Here is an 18,476-nt window from a genome sequence, read left to right as displayed (position 1 = left end):
GTTAAGTCAGCTGCAGATGACCGTATAACTCTGACGAGTGCTATCTGTGGTTTTGATGGATAACATTCATCACCATGTTGTTCTATGGGGCCGTGTACATGTCCCGTTTTTTCTTTGGACAGAGTCGGTTCGATTAAAAAATTGCAACATGCATGATTTGACTCCGAGAATCGGTTGTCACTCGCCCATTCAACTCTTTGGAGAAAACTGGACTGCTCTTGGAAGACATCTGAGTGCGGTCCGATTTTCACAGACCGACATTATAAGGAAGGTGGAGAAGCTTTTTCTTTTCTCTCCACCTCCGAGAAAATCAGATCATGCTCTGATCAAACTTCTAATCAGAGTCTGATCAGAGTGGGATTAGCATAATCAGACCGATTTTCTTGGATGTAGAGAAAACGGTCGTCAGCACCTGCAGGAATCTCCCAGATGTCATAGAAGCCTCCCAAAACCTCCAGGAAAACCCCTGGATGCTCCATCATAGAGTGAAATCTATTTCCAAAGCCATGATTAATGGTGGGGACATAAGGCATGGTGGAGGGTGGTGGCTTTTAAAAGAGAAAAGATTCATACTCAGGCACTTTCAAAAAGACCTAAAAGCTGGCAAATATGGGTCATTGTTTTACAATGACAAGGTATGGAATTTTCTAGTTTACTTACTGTATGAACTTCTTGTAGCTTTTAAGATCTCTGCTTGTTGTGATTTAAAAAGGACTTTTGATTAGATTTTTTTAATTTAAAATGAGTCTTTCCTCTAGTTGGCGCTGAACCACTGATTCTGGAATAGTTTTTCTTTTTCTTGTATCCCTGTCCGTTCCAAAGTTACGCACTCCAGTAAAAATTGTACTAATTTTCTCTTCAACCTACTGGGCATAGACCATAGAAGTTCTCTGTGGGCGTGTTCTTTTTCTCCTCTGATGCTGGCCAATCAAAACATGGCCACAACGTAGAGGTGTTCCATAGTATACGCCCATTTGAAAGAAGGGAAAATTTGCACAATAATTACCGGGGGGCATAACTCTGGAAAGGAGGGGCGCACAAGAAAAAGAAAAACTGTTCTAGAATCAGTGGAGCAGCACCAATCGAAGTAAACACAGAATTTAATAAAGTTCCCCTAAAACTTCTTTTTAACGGAAACCTCATTGTTTACTTCAGTGGATCGAAATCTGTCCCAAATACGTGATGGACGACCAGTTAGAGTTACAGTTTCCACGTTACGTCTTCTAAAAAGCTGTTCGATTATCAGATAATCATTTTTATGATCTGCAAGTAACATATAAAGGTCCTCATTAATGACAGTAAGCAGAGATATTGAGTTTAAAATGTAAATCTGGGAATTTTAAAAAACAATGTGTCCAATTAATGGCCCAATATTGTCAAATATTCCTTCATCCGATATTCTTGTGTGCAGGAACGCAAGTTTCCAAAGTTCGTTTCGAAAGAGATGGAAAACATGTACATTGAGGAGCTGAAATCTTCGGTCAACCTCTTAATGGCTAATTTGGAGAGCATGCCGGTGTCCAAGGGCGGCTCCGAATTCAAGCTCCAGAAGCTTAAGCGCAGTCACAACACATCCATCATAGACATGGGGGAAGAAAATGAAAACCAACTTTCCAAGTCCGATGTTGTCCTGTCCTTTAGCCTAGAGGTAAGTCCTGCACCACACGGGGTATTAACGTAATTAAAATAAAACATATTAAATGTCACAAATCCAGCACAAGACGCTGGCGGAAATTAACGGGCCTGCATTCTTTCTAAACACGGCTCAAACTAATGCTCCACCATAGACAGCAATTTGTCTACCTTGCATTTTAAAAACAGCGCACAGGTCATGAGGCCTAACTAGGCAGATGGTGTAAATGTAATAAAAATGAATCATTTTAGCTGATTTGCTTGTACCAATTAATTTCAAAGCAATCATGCATTTGGCAAAGTTCTTGAGGTCTTGCATTATGCAATGAAACAACTTCTGGCCGGCTGCACAGTCAGGAGGAAATGTTAATCCCCATATTAGACATTTGGCAATGGTGTTGACAGCAGAAAAGTGGTACCGCCCTGGACTAAAAAGGGAAATATGGAAAAATTCTGTACATAGTGGTATTAGTGGACAGATTAAAGGTCATTTCACCTTCCAAGAATTGGCGGAACAAGATTAGGTCACTTGCACATGAAGGAGCCATCTGCAGTCAGGTTGTCCGGAGGCACGTGGAGCTGAGTGCTGCCATATGGGGGTGCATGCCATGACAGCAAAACATCTGTGTATCTCCGTATAACTGCAAAAGCCTGGGCACGGAAAGTATTATGGTGTCATACAACATGGAGGTTATAACCAGCGCTAATATGACAAAGTTCATGGTTTGTTACCCTAAGTGGCCCCATAAATGTCTCATAGGTAGAACATCACTTTTCTGCTTATAGCTTACATGTTGATCCCATGGTTTGCAAGAAAAACATAGATAGATAGATAGATAGATAGATAGATAGATAGATAGATAGATAGATAGATAGATACATAGATAGATAGAAAAAAAGAGAAAAGAAGGACCAGAAAGAAAGAACCAGAAAGCAAGAAAGAACTAGGAAGAAAGAACTAAAAAGAAAGAAGGAACTAGAAAGAAAGTATTAGAAAGAAAGAAAGAAAGAAAGAAAGAAAGAAAGGAATTTCACTTTAACCCCTCACCGACAGTCGCCAGTCGGCTGCTGATGCATGGAGTGGGTGTATGGAGCTCTTCCCATTCCCAGCAGGTAATCACTGTGTGTCACAGTCAGGACGGGCCTCTAATAATCGCCTCTAACAATCTATTAAATGCTGCTCTCAAACTCTAACAGTGACATTACCAGCTCGCCGGTGACCAGCCCGCACGTGATGTGATCGCGGGTCGCCAATGAGTTGCTGTGAAGACCTCCATGCTTGTCATTATGGAGTTCTTTTGATACTCTGCCTGTGGCCGAGCTTCAAAGGATACCATGATTTTTGCTATATACTGCAATACTGTGGTATTCCTCTGTATAGCACAAGCTCATCGCAAGATCATGTGCAATCGCATCTTCAAGTCGCCTAAAAGGAACTAATAAATACAGGAAAAAATAAAAAATATATACATCAATATTTTAAAAAATATGAAAAAAGCAAAAACAAAAACTAAAAGTTCAAATAAACTCTTTCCTCATTAAAAATAAAGATAATAAAAAAATCAAAAAATATACATTTGTGATATCACCGCGTTCAAAAAATCCGATCTATCAAAATATTAAAATAAGTAATAAGTTCGATAAACTCAGTAAGTGAAAAAAAAATTCAAGAATGCCAAAATTACGTTTTTTTGCTCAGTGGAATAGCACAAAAAGTGCAGTAAAAAGTGATCAAAACGTCACATCTATTCCAATAATGGTATCAATAAAAACATCATCTCGCCGTGCAAAAAATAAGCCATCAAACAGCTCCATCACCCGAAAAATGAAAATGTTATGGGTCTCGTAAAACAGCAACACAACCTCAAAAAAATTTTTTTTTTTCAAGCTTCTGATTTTTTTTCACCACTAAAATAATGTAAAAGCTGGACACGTTGGGTATCGCGATAATCGTACCGATGAGCAGAATCTTATTGCCAAGTCACTTTTACCACAAAATGTACAGCGTAAAGGCAATTTCCCCCCCCAAAAAATATCACAATTGCGTTTTTTTCACAATTTCATCTCACTTGGAATTTTTTTTCCATTTTCCAGTACGTTATGTGGTGAAATGAATGGCGTCATTCAAAAGTACATCTCGTCCCACAAAAACAAGTCCCACATATGTCTAGGTGGACAAAAAAAAATTAAAAGTCATGGCCTTCAGAAGAAAGGGGAGGAAAAAACGAAAAACACAAAAGCGGAAATTGGCCGCGTCGTGAAGGGGTTAATCAAGAAGTATGACAAAATGTAGATTTATATTATTATTAGTGACGTCTTTTTAATTCTCTGCAGGTTGTAATAATGGAAGTTTCGGGACTAAAATCACTGGCTCCAAACCGTATTGTCTATTGCACTATGGAGGTGGAAGGAGGAGAGAAGCTGCAGACCGACCAGGCAGAAGCTTCCAAGCCAACGTGAGTAGTCACCCGAAGGAGAAACCGCGCCACAAAAAGCAACTTTTCCTTCCTCAGCCATGAATTTGGCAGAGTACAGGCCTCATCAATCATGAGGGTCTATAAAAAAAAAGAACCTGTCATTGATCTCCATAGCAACCAATCAGAGCACAGCTTTCACTTCATAAACTGCTCCGATCAGATGAAAGCTGCGCTGTGATTGGTTGCTATGGGAAACAAAGAAAGTTTTATTTTTCGAAAATTTCGATAAATCTGTCAGAGATGCTGATGACAATTTTGCTTGTTATATTGCGGGTACTGAAGGCAGAACTTGATTGTTTGGGGTCTTGCCGCTGGGAGGACCCTCTACCCTGATTGGTCGGAATAATGTGGAAGACTAAACCATGAAAAACTTTAAAATTGGTACTACATGTTTGTTTTTTTTTGGGGGGGGGGAATTTACATTTGTGGCCCAAAGTTTTGAGACTGACACAAATTTTGTTTTTCACAATTTGCTGCTTCGGTGTTTTTAGATTGTTTAGTCTGATGTTTCTATGGTTACTGAAGTATAATTATCAGGATTTCATAAGATTTTCTAATTTTATTGGTCAATTCATTAAGTTTATGCGAAGACTCAGTCTTTACAGTGTTGTCGGGTAGGCTAATTGAGAGAAGAGACTTGAATGCCTGGAGATAGCAGGCGGTTCTCACACCTCCCATCCAGAGGCCACCGATTAGAGACATGGTCGATCCTCCACCGATTCCAAGGGCTCAAAACAAACGATTTCTGATCCCTCCAGACCACAGAAAGGGTTGGAGATGGGTGGCTGAAGCTGCAGAAGAGTCCAGCTTTCTCCATGTTTCCACCTGGGCTGCCACCCCTAGTGTCTCGTGAGGGCCTAATTTGAGGTCTAGATTCATTCCTTGGAGGCAGAGTGCGGCCTACAAATGGTGATTTCATGGTAACCAAGTCCTGATTTATGGGCTCTTCAAAGACTCCGATATTGACATACATTGCAGCCACCCATAGGGGACGTTAGAGAGAATTTTTTTCTTACTGGCTACTAATCATGGCAGATTGCAGGGTTTTTAGTTGGTTCTGCCATTAATATTCTATAAGGATGCGATATGGTCATCCGAGATCTACTGCACACACATATACGCTACACACACACACCACGCACACATACGCTACACTCATGCACACTACACACATACCACACACACACTGCACACACATCACACAAACATGGATCACACACACAAACCACACACATACACTACACACACCACACATACGCTACACACCTGAACACTACATACCAAATATACACATAATATATACATACTATACATACACCACACAAACATACACCAAACACATCATACACTACACACAATCCACACACATACAGTATATTCACCACACACTACACATGCACCACACACACATACTACAAACAGACACTACACACACACATTTACTATATGCACACACTACTACACACACACACACATACTGCACACACAAACACACACATATTACAAATAGACATTACGCACACTACACGCACACATACTTCACACACATTGCACACATACAGTACACACACACTATACAGACATATTACACACACATACTGCAAACACACTCAACACTCACCACACATACACACACATGCTGCACATATTCACACATTACACACACACAAACACACTGCAAACACACACATACTACACACACCAAACACACACATATTACAAATAGACATTACGCACACTACACACACACATACTACACACACACATTGCACACATACAGTATACACACAATATACAGACATATTATACATACATACTGCAAACACACACTACACACTCACCACACACACACATTTACTATATGCACACACTACACACACACACACACACACACGTACTGCACACACCAAACACACATATTACAAATAGACATTACACACACTACACACACCCATACTACACACACATTGCATACATACAGTACACACACACACTATACAGACATATTACACACACACATACTGCAAATACACTCAACACTCACCACACATACACACACATACTGCACATATTCACACATTACACACACAAACACACTGCACACACACACACACACACACACATACTACACACACCAAACACACACATATTACTAATAGACATTACGCACACTACACGCACACATACTACACACACACATTGCACACATACAGTATACACACAATATACAGACATATTACACACACATACTGTAAACACACTCAACACTCACCACACATACACACATGCATACTGCACATATACACACATTACACAAACACACTGCAAGCACACACATACTACACACACCAAACACACACATATTACAAATAGGCATTACGCACACTACACGCACACATACTACACACACACATTGCACACATACAGTACACACACATTGCACACATACAGTATACACACAATATACAGACATATTATACATACATACTGCAAACACACACTACACACTCACCACACACACACATTTACTATATGCACACACTACACACACACACACACACACACCAAACACACATATTACAAATAGACATTACGCACACTACACACACACACATGCTACACACACATTGCATACATACAGTACACACACACACTATACAGACATATTACACACACACATACTGCAAATACACTCAACGCTCACAACACATACACACACATACTGCACATATTCACACATTACACACACAAACACACTGCACACACACACATACTACACACACCAAACACACACATATTACAAATAGACATTACGCACACTACACGCACACATACTACACACACACATTGCACACATACAGTACACACACACTATACAGACATTTTATACACACATACTGCAAACACACACTACACACTCACCACACACACACATATACTACACATATACACACATGCTACATCATACACACACATTAGAATACAAATTACTCACAATTCAATGACATTTTTACAACTAATTTAATCAGTTTTATGAAGCGGAGGAAGGAAATATTGGAAATATCTGCTGTAAATAGCCCAATGTTGTGAATATCTGTCGGCCATCATCATCACAGGGCAGAAAGTTGACCAAGTACAAAATCTTTCTAGAGTTTCACAGCATACAGTAGGAGACATCATGAGCCGCAGCTAACCACGCTCTTCCATCTGCCGACTCATCCGTTCCACGCTGAAGAGCCCTCCACCAGTCTCTTCTTTCAGAATAAATGTCTCGACTGACATTTTATAGCAATAAAATCAGGAGCAGATTTTAGTCCGTATTTCCCGATACAATCCTGAACAAATATAAAACTAATAAAACAATTAGCGTTGTCTTTAATAATGACAAAATGTTTGCTTTTGCAAAAGGTTAACTCTGTTATAATTACAGCAATCAAGATAATTGCTGGTATAACTTCACATTTTATTGCTTTCCTTCTTAACCCTTTTCGGGGGGGAAGCAGAAAACTCTGCCTGGCCTTTGAAAATAACAACTGTTCTATTGAGAATCTGTCATATATCTTGACAGTCCCAACTGCTGCTCTAGCGGTATGCATAATGCTGTCTTTTATTCTGATATTTTATAGAAAATATTAATTTTGCTGGGTTTTCCTATGTTTTTTTTTTTGGTTTCTTACTATCCACTAATGTATATGAATATTGTGTAATGCACCAGTTCTCCTGCGGAGGCGCAAGAGAAAAATTAAACACTTCTTACTGAATTCCTGGTGTTATGATAACCTTTTTTGGAGATAGTTAATTATTATTGTTTGTTCAAGCTCCCTGAAAAATATGTTGGCGCCATATAAATCAGATTATTATAGCTGGCATGTTTCCTTGATGAACTTGCCTAATTTGTGTATTATTATAAATGCTTGGCCAAATAGCTGCAGAATAAATCGTACACAGGTCCAAATTGGCGTTTTACACGTTAGTCTTGATGAATTGTGTACTAGAATAAAATGTGTCAAATTCCTTAAAAGACGCGCCTCTTACTGAATTTGGTGAGTCTTTAAATTGCCGCACACCTCCGTAAAATGGTTGCTCCACTTATGGACTGCAGTACATTTCTGTCGTAATTTGCACCACTTTTGTGTCTGGAGATGTCTATGCTATATGTGGCTACCTGGTGATTTTGATGGCTACCCGGTGATTTTCACTCCAATTAGGCAGCCTATTAAGAGTTTTGCTAGAATGTTGTTATGTTGTATATTTTATGAAAAATCAAAGCCCTTACCCCGTTGTCAGAAAAGATAACGGTAGCCTATCGGTAAAAATTTGTGCCGGCACGCAACAGCAAATGCTCATTTCTCCTGCAGTGCCACCGCATAGGGAAATGAAGCATTGCAATTGATAGTTCTTAGATGGGTCTTTCAGGACTTATATTTTGATGACCTATCCTTAAAGAGGTTGTCCAGTGAAAATAAGTTATCACCTATCCGCGGGATAGTTGATAACTTCTTGATTGGCAGAGTATGAGTGTTGAGACCCGATCCAATCAGCTGAATGATGCACTTCTATCAGCGGCAGGTCAGTTGCCTGTTGCTCCATTGCTCCTCTATTAATCTCCCTGGAACAGCCAAGCACAATGCCTGGAAGCCCCTTAGGTAATGAGTGGTGGTCAAGCATCCCATTCTAACAGGAATAAACAGGGGAAAAAATCCTGTTGGGAGCAACTATCAACAAATTGGTGAGAGCTCAAAATATTGATTCCGAATCCTAGAGTGTTAGAGTTGGAAGGGACCCCCTGGGTCATCGTGTCCAACCCTCTGCTCAATGCAGGATTCACTAAACCATCTCAGACAGATGTCTGTCCAGCCTCTGTTTGAAGACTTCCATTGAAGGAGAACTCACCACCTCTCGTGTTCCACTCATTGATCACCCTCACTGTCAAAATGTTTTTTCTACTATCTAATCTGATGTATTAACAGAAGCTTACAGTCTAGATCACGTGAAGTCATTATTGCCCTCTACTTCTTCTTGGTCAGACCTCATCTGGAATACTGTGTCCAGTTTTGGGCACAACATTTTAAAAAAGACATCAACAAACTGGAGCAAGTTCAGAGAAAATATCTCAAGGGCTGTCACATTGTAGAAGTATCATCTTTATTCTCATTTGCACAAGGAAAGACTAGAAGCAATGGGATGAAACTGAATAGGAGGAGACACAGATTAGATATTAGAAAAAACTTTTTGACAGTTAAGGTGATCAATGAGTGGAACAGGCTGCCACAAGTGGTGGTGAGTTCTCCTTCGATGGAAGTCTTCAAACAGAGGCTGGACAGACATCTATCAGAGATGGTTTAGTGAATCCTGCTTTGAGCAGGGGGTTGGACCAGATAACCCAGGAGGTCCCTTCCAACTCTAACATTCTACGATTCTATGATTAATCTGTATCTTCTCCCAGGACCTCATTGATCTGATTTTGATGACCTATCCTAAAAATAAGTCATGAAATCCTGGAAAGAAACCCCTTCAATAAGGCTATCGTAATGAAAAATACCTTAACGGGATGCCTTTGGAAATGAATTTGATAAACCAAATAGCCCCTTTAATTCCATATCTGTGGAAATGCAACCCAAAATAGAAAAAGAAGGTAAAAGATACAGTTTAGAAGAAATCTTTATTTTTCAAATGAGTTTTTTAGGCACAGGATTAGTAGTCAAAGATTAGTCAGCACTGCGCTGCAGCTTCGAGAGCCAAAGGCACAACCTCGATTTCCCTGATGAGACGTTTCTACTGATCAGGCCTCGGGCAAATTCTCAAAGATCCTTGCAGCAGTTCCCCGTAGAAGCCATCGGCAGTGAAAAAGTTCATTTGTTGCTGTAACATTACGCCTGGAGATCAAATGGGAGGAATTTGTGAACAAAAGCCGTGTTAAATAGAAACGCGTGATCTGTCAGTAGACTACAGGCTCGGCTACCAAAGTGACTCATAAAAGCTGACGGATTTCTGTGGAGGTTTTTGCTGGCTCATGTTCTGCATATCAGGCAGCGGCATGCTGCATAGTGCTCGATAAATCTTACCGTGGTGAATATGATTGAGGTCATTTTTGTTTGGATGCCGGTGAAGCTAATCTAATTGCTGCAGATACTAGAGCTTACTTATCAAGGGAAACGGAGGAGCATCAGTTTATAAGAACATAGCTTGTTCTTTTCCTTAGACTTTAGGCTTGTTCCGGTCCAGTTTCCAACATTGGGTGACCTTCCTGGAATTCTCTATAGGGGTCCTGGTCCTTGTACCCTCACTGATGGCTCAAAAGACCACGTCAAAGCGCATAGCTCAGAAATGCAAAGCCTGGATTCGATAGAAAGTCATTTCGGAGCGGTCTTTTGAGCAATTTGTGGAAGCCTCAAGTCAAAACTAGAGTTGAGCAAATTTTTGAAAATTTGGTTTGGATTACGATCGATGGTGAATATAGTATTTGCAATACATCCAAACGTTACAGGAGTCAATGGGAGTTGAAATGACCGAATATGCTCGGACCCCATCTTCAAACATAAATTCGGCACGAATAGGTTACCAATAGAGCACAAATATGGCAAATTCAGATTCGATCATTTCCAAACAAATTTGCTCATCTCTATTCCTACATGGCCAACGCTCTCTTCTGATGGAATATTTCAGAGACACAGTTTTAGAATCAGTGGATGTCCCAATGATCGGGCCCCCACCAATTTGCAACGTATCACCTAATCATTTGGACATTGAACATTTAATTCAAAGTCTATCACCTAATCATTTGGATAGGTGATAGACTTTGAATTAAATGTTGGGAATAACCCTTTAACCCCTTACTGACCTCGGACGGGATAGTACGTCCGAGGTCAGCTCCCCTGCTTTGATGCAGGGCTCCGCGGTGAGACCGCATCAAAGCCGGGACATGTCAGCTGTTTTGAACAGCTGACATGTGCCCGCAATAGCGGCGGGTGAAATCGCGACTCACCCGCCACTATTAACTAGTTAAATGCCACTGTCAAACGCAGACAGCGTCATTTAACTACCGTATCCGGCCGGGCGGCCGGATATGAGCGCATCGCCGACCCCCGTCACATGATCGGAGGTCGGCGATGCTTCTCCATTGTAACCATAGAGGTCCTTGAGACCTCTATGGTTACTGATCCCCGGCAGCTGTGAGCGCCACCCTGTGGTCGGCGCTCCCAGCACACCTGATTTTCTACTACATAGCAGCGAACAGCAGATCGCTGCTATGTAGCAGAGGCAATCAGGTTGTGCCTGCTTCTAGCCTCCCTTGGAGGCTATTGAAGCATGGCAAAAGTTTAAAAAAAAAGTTACAAAAAATGTGAAAAAAATAAAAAAAATATAAAAATTTAAATCACCCCCCTTTCGCCCCAATCAAAATAAATCAATTAAAAAAAATCAAACCTACACATTTTTGGTATCGCCACGTTCAGAATCGCCCGATCTATCAATAAAAAAAGCATTAACCTGATCGCTAAACGGCGTAACGAGAAAAAAAATCGAAACGCCAGAATTAAATTTTTTTGGTCGCCGCGAAATTGCTTTAAAATGCAATAACGGGCGATCAAAAGAACGTATCTGCACCGAATTGGAATCATTAAAAACGCCAGCTCGGCACGCAAAAAATAAGCCCTCAACCGACCCCAGATCATGAAAAATGGAGACGCTACGAGTATCGGAAAATGGCGCAATTTTTTTTTTTTAGCAAAGTTTTGAATTTTTTTTCACCACTTAGATAAAAAAGAACCTAGTCATGTTAGGTGTCTATAAACTCGTACTGACCTGCAGAATCATAATGGCAGGTCAGTTTTAGCATTTAGTGAACCTAGCAAAAAAGCCAAGCAAAAAACAAGTGTAGAATTGCACTTTTTTTGCAATTTCACCGCACTTGGAATTTTTTTCCCCTTTTCTAGTACACGACATGGTAAAACCAATGATGTCATTCAAAAGTACAACTCGTCCCACAAAAAATAAGCCCTCACATGGCCAAATTGACGGAAAAGTAAAAAAGTTATGGCTCTGGGAAGGAGGGGAGCAAAAAACGAACACGGAAAAACGGAAAATCCCAAGGTCATGAAGGGGTTAAGGAGAGTTCCTCTTTAGGACTCCTTGTTAGTGTCATCGATGATTGTAGTCAACCAGGAACCCTTCGAGGTGCCCTATCAGTGCTGTAAGGGACAGTCCTGAAGGCTTTTCAGTGTAGCTATAGGAATTTTGTTGAGATTGAGGATGGTAAAAGCCCCTCTGCCAAGTAACCTCCAGTTAGTCGCGCCAAAACACTCTATTAGTCGCAGGGGGTCCATGGTTTCATATCGAAAAATAAACAACATATATTTAAAATGAATTTTTACTTTATTTAGGAACTTGTGGTACAACATCTTAACTAAACTATAATATAAAAGTTATAGCAATTCAAAAAATGTAAACATCTACGATGAAAAAACAAGTAATTATTCAGCACAAGAATCATATATCCTCTTATGGTGCCCACTGCACAAACATTTCTAGCGGTTATGACATTTGATTTTCTTTTTTCGGACACTAGATCTCACACAAAAATGGCATCGACTTTCGACAAGACCAAAAAAGTACTACACTATTAGTTACGCAGGGTCTGTTGGACCCCAAGTACCTCTCTGTCGTTTGTGTAGTTGACGCCTCATCTCGCTATGCACGAGGAAGGAGGAAGAAGCTACCGAAACGGACGGTTACACCTAACTTCCAAATTAGCAGAAATATGATGAAAACAAACTCGCTTGGGATCCAATAGATGTGACACGCCTAATTGAAGAGGACACAAGTAGTATAAATAGTTCCAGGGAAGTCGGAGCCGGTTAGAAGGTGGCATAAGAGCTTTAAAAAGCATTCTCATCCAAATTTATATCCTCTTAATATATTGCAGTCATCATATTATACAGCACTGTGTACTTACAATTGCTCATTTTGCCTTTCTACCCAGCTAATTCTTCTCTTTTCCATTCAGTTTATGACATCACGTGATTAATAACTGACTAGCTGAATCCTTCTAAGATCTATGTGGAAACAGGAGGTCAATTTTCCCTGCGTGAGTCAAAAGTCACTGCAAAAGTCCATGACATTAGTGAGGGAGAAGCTGGCTCAGGAGTTGAAGAGGGGAATGATAGATGTAGAGACAAGAGACTTCCTGTTTCTACATAGAACAGAGAAAAGAGAACAATTAACTGGGTGGAAAGGCAAAATGAGCAATTGTAAGTACACAGTGCTGTATAATATGATGAGTGCAATAAATTAAGAGGATAAAACGTTGATGGAAGCACATCTTTAAAGTTACACCTTTGTTGCTACTTATCTGGCACAGTCTCATTGAATTTTGCACTCTTTTTTAACGGGTTTTCTGACTCTTTGAAAAAAACAAAAACAGCAGTAAATGCTGGGAAATAACAAAAAAAAATAGCATGACCTCTTTGAATTCCCACCAATCCAGTGCAGATGCTCCAGCGATCCTCGCCATCTTTTTTTTGTCTACAAGCCACCGTTGCAAAGAGATCTATGGAAAGGCCGTAACAATAAAACGTCGCCAGGACGGGCATCGGAGGACGGGCATCAACGAGCGCTATAAAACAGATAGGTCAGTAAGGGGTTAATAATTCCTGTCCATCCCATATCCATTCATTATAATCAGAAATGAGTTCAGTCCATTAGGGATCTGACCCTATAATGGATCTCCGCAGCCGGTGAGCGGGATACCCGTCCCGAACGTTATTGACGATGACATTGAGACTCAAGGTGGTTTATTTATAGAGCTCTCAGGACGGCAGGAGGGTTTTTCTTTTTCAATCAGCTCTTCTCTGTGCCGGACGGAGCTCCGTCTTCTAATAGTGGCCACTGTAGGGTACTGCACCTCCTATTGATTTGAATAGGAGGCTGATGTGCAGTACCCTTCCACAGCCACTATCAGAAGATGGAGCAACTCCGCAATTGAGCAGCTCCGGCTGGAAGCCACCGCCGCAGTTATCTAGAAAAGCTGATCGGTGACGGACCCCGACCAATCAGATATTAATGACCTATCCTGAGGGTAGGCCATCAATGATAAAGTAGTGGACAACCTCTTTAAGGGATTATCTTATCTTGACAATTTATGTCTTCCTGGAGTAAATATTTTTTACAATTTCTCTAATTTGGACCCCCTCTATGAGCCAGACATGACCAATCCATGTGTTACACTGACAGTCATTTATTTACAAAGGATCCGTCCCTTGCCATAAATATATAATTGTTACACTGGTGGGACGAGCCGTAAATTTAACCTTCACCAGTCATTGAAAAGGGACCTGTCACTTGCCATAAATATAATTATTACACTGGTGGGACGAGCCATATACTTAACCTTCACCAGTCATTGAAAAGGGACCTGTCACTTGCCATAAATATGTAATTTTTTTTACCTAGTGTTAATGCCGCTGTTCTCCTGAATCCGGCAATGTCTTTCTTCTGTTCCTGCGCCTCTGCGTTCCTGAGATACGGCCCCATTATTCCATCTATGTAAGTGTAGTCTTTTTTTAAGGCAAGTGGGTGTGCTTCCCAAGATTCCACCCACAGAGAAGAGTTGAGGACCACACCCACTTGGCTAAAAAGATTAGATTTATAATCAGGGAACAAGAGACCTTATCTCAGGAATGGAGAGGGGTAGGAACAAAAGAAAAACAACGCCAAATTCAGGAGGACAGCGGCATTTACACAAGGTAAAAAAAATTTCACATTTATGGCAAGTGACAAGTCCCTTTTAAATGACTGGTGAAGGTTAACTGTATGGCTCATCCCAGATTTCCTTGATGTTTGCTGAAACCGGACCATTAACTGTTTAATCGCCAAAAATTTGCTGTGTGGTTCTTAGAGTCTTAGTTACAGTGGCTCATCAATAAAGGGTTACTGAAAATTAGGTGGCAAGGAGTGGTTTTCATATATATATATATATATACTAGCTGTACTACCCGGCTTCGCCCGGGTTAATGACTGCTGTTAGCAAAATAGAATGTGTTAACAAAAATTTATTCTGCACACAAAAACCACAAAACAAATAGATAGAAATGTAATTATTAAAAGGCAAAAACTAAGCTAATAGAAGCATTTCACAACATATATTAGCTTTGTTATACTGAGAATGTATTTGTTGCCTATATTAACCAATCAGAGCTCAGGTTAATTAACTGTAGCAAAATAGAAGCTGAGCTGTGATTGGTTGCTATTGGCAGCCTGATAAATCCCCAGCCTACAGTAAGCCCACCCCCTGGCAGTATATATTAGCTCACACATACACATAATAGACTGGTCATGTGACTGACAGCTGCCGGATTCCTATATGGTACATTTGTTGCTCTTGTAGTTTGTCTGCTTATTAATCAGATTTTTATTTTTGAAGGATAATACCAGACTTGTGTGTGTTTTAGGGCGAGTTTCATGTGTCAAGTTGTGTGTGTTGAGTTGCGTGTGGCGACATGCATGTAGCGACTTTTGTGAGATGAGTTTTGTGTGGTGACATGCGTGTAGCAACATTTTGTGTGTCGAGTTGCATGTGACAGGTTAGTGTAGCAAGTTGTGTGCAGCAAGATTTGTGCATGGCGAGTTTTATGTGTGGTGCGTTTTGAGTATATGCAAGTTTTGTGTGAGGCAACTTTTGCATGTGGTGCAACTTTTGTACATGTGGCAATTTTTCTGTGTGTGCAAGTTTTGCATGAGGTGAGTTTTCCATGAGGTGAGTTTTGCACGTGTGGCGAGTTTTCCATGAGGCGAGTTTTGCATGTGGCGAATTTTGCGCGTGGCGAGTTTTGAGCGGCGACTTTTGTGTTTCGACTTTTATGTGGCGAGGTTGGTGTATGTGTGGTGAAATGTGTGCTGAGGGTGGTATATGTGTTCAAGCACGTGGTAGTGTGTGGCGCATTTTGTGTTTGTGTTCATATCCCCGTGTGTGGTGAGTATCCCATGTCGGGGCCCCACCTTAGCAACTGTACGGTATATACTCTTTGGCGCCATCGCTCTCATTCTTTAAGTCCTCATTGTTCACATCTGGCAGCTGTCAATTTTCCTCCAACACTTTTCCCTTCACTTTTTCCCCATTATGTAGATAGGGGCAAAATTGTTTGGTGAATTGGAACGCGCGGGGTTAAAATTTCACCTCACAACATAGCCTGTGACGCTCTCGGGGTCCAGACGTGTGACTGTGCAAAATTTTGTGGCTGTAGCTGCGACGGTTCAGATGCCAATCCCGGACATACATACATACATACACACATACACACACACATACACACATTCAGCTTTATATATTAGATATATATTTATTTATTTACTTTTTCTTAAGCGAAAGGATTTATTTCCACTCCTCAAATAACCACTGATCACATATAGCACTTGAATATTAATCCCCTTGGTAGGAATCCGCGACTTTGGCTTTCACGCTGCGCCGCTCGTTAGACATTTCAGAAGCTATAGAACACTCGTGGTCTGATGGAACATAGCAAGACAAATGCTGCCACCCAGTGGTAGGAGAGTGCTATGGCAGAATGTTCGATCCATGAAAACTAAAATTATTTTTTATTTTTTTTTACCCAAGATGTATATTCGTTGCTTCATTCCTTTTTATTGGGTTGGTAATACCACTGTTTGCTGCAAATTGCGCTTTGGAAATGACAGAGTTGAAAACTACAACTGTTGACAAGTCTAGCTGTTTTTGAACTTATTGACTTCTTTAAAATTGTGTTTTTTTTCATTTTTCACTGAAACTATTCATGTAAGATCACAAAAAAACAAAACCATTTCTAAAAAAAACAATGTTTTAACGCTTTCCTTTCCATAGCCCATACCTGAGGAGCCTTTTTTTACAGGGACGGCTTCCCATTTTTAACCTCCTGAATGACGCTATAGTTCATGATTGACAGCAGCATCTAAGAGGTTAAACTACTATGATTGGCGCTAGTTCTGATTGTAGGAGCTAGACTCGGGCTCTGGCTTCGCACATGTACGTCGTTCATCTGCGGCAAATATCATGAATGGAAACCTGGGCAGAGTGGACTTCCCTGGTGCCGTGGGTCCTGACAATTGCCCAGGTTAGCCAGGTGCTGCTACAGGTCTCGTTCATGACACCAAGATGCTAGCAACAAATTCTTTAAATTCAGTAAGTTGTGAGGTCAGGGCATCAGTTGTTGGGACTTTTTCCAAGACGTCGCACACATACTCGATCATCTGAGGAATCTGCAGACAAGTCCGTTTCCACGTTCTCTGTTTGTTCCACCTGTCCTCTCCCTTTCCTCACTGGCATCTCTGGCCCCTGGGATACTCCGTCCGGCTTCACAGTTCCCATTAGTTCAATCCTGTCTCCCTCATGCATTTCCCCATCCGGCTTCCACTTGTTGGAAGGGAATAAGGCATGCTTACCAGTGCCTAGTTCAGGCCATAGGCCCCATACCTTACGGGACTGTCCACTGCACACAGTTGCCAACTGTGTCATACTGCCAAATAATTCTCGTGGAGAAAACAAATGCTGATACACCAGCTAAGGTTAATAATCAACTCTATATTAAAGCAAATAACCTATACCCTTAATTAATAATATGGATAAAACATGTACCTTTATTGAATAAGTTTAAAAACCATGAGACAACTACCACAGATATACACATAAAACACACAACCGTGCTCTCTACCAAAGCCCTAGATGGGGCACTGTGTAATCACTGCCTGACAGTGGAGGTTGGCACCTTACACACACAAATACGAGACTGGCGCCCCCACTCCTCGACGGCTGACCCTGTTACTCCTAACATGCGCCCTAGAATAATGTGCCAAACATACTGTCATAGGTACTTGACAGGAAATATTTTTGGATAGCATAAATAGATGGCAGATGTAAATGTGTATATATATAAATAATGTAGAATTGTTCTACCCTTAGCAGGGCTGCATGTGGCAGGGTGAGAGACACGGACTAAAAACACAGGTGCAAAAAACAAAAATGTGCTCGTGCATAAAACAACTACTATAACCTCTGTGCCCTGTCTGGGAATGTCCTGCCTGGCTGTGGAGGTTGGCACCCTACTGTGCAGCGGATATGGCGCCCCCACTCCGCGATGGCTGACCCTGAACTGACCCTATAGATATCCTAATACACCATGCAACATGGGAAGACACAGCATGGAGTATACCTAGGATGTAAATAACTCCTTAAACAGGGTGAGACAGGGTAGAACAGGGTAAAACAGGCAGGAACATATTACCACAAATCAAAAAGCAGGGCATGAAGATACAACTGATAAATATACATCATATCTCATAGCAGAGGATAAGAGACGATACTTATCACATTGATGAGCT

At 40.9% G+C, this 18,476-nt stretch overlaps 1 protein-coding gene across 20 annotated transcripts in view; it reads left to right on the top strand.

Annotated features, from left to right (window-relative positions):
• CADPS (calcium dependent secretion activator) overlaps window positions 1–18,476 on the top strand; it is a 434,847-nt gene that overhangs the window by 174,258 nt on the left and 242,113 nt on the right. For all 20 annotated transcript variants that reach the window (XM_077275863.1, XM_077275861.1, XM_077275860.1 and 17 more), the window contains exons 5-6: window positions 1,412–1,648; window positions 3,967–4,088. In XM_077275863.1, coding sequence (XP_077131978.1) covers window positions 1,412–1,648; window positions 3,967–4,088 — 359 coding nt within the window. The remainder of the gene's footprint in view (window positions 1–1,411; window positions 1,649–3,966; window positions 4,089–18,476) is intronic.

Source organism: Ranitomeya variabilis, chromosome 8, assembly GCF_051348905.1.
Source record: "Ranitomeya variabilis isolate aRanVar5 chromosome 8, aRanVar5.hap1, whole genome shotgun sequence".
Taxonomy (NCBI): Eukaryota; Metazoa; Chordata; class Amphibia; order Anura; family Dendrobatidae; genus Ranitomeya; species Ranitomeya variabilis.
This window is presented reverse-complemented; position numbering and strand designations above follow the sequence as displayed.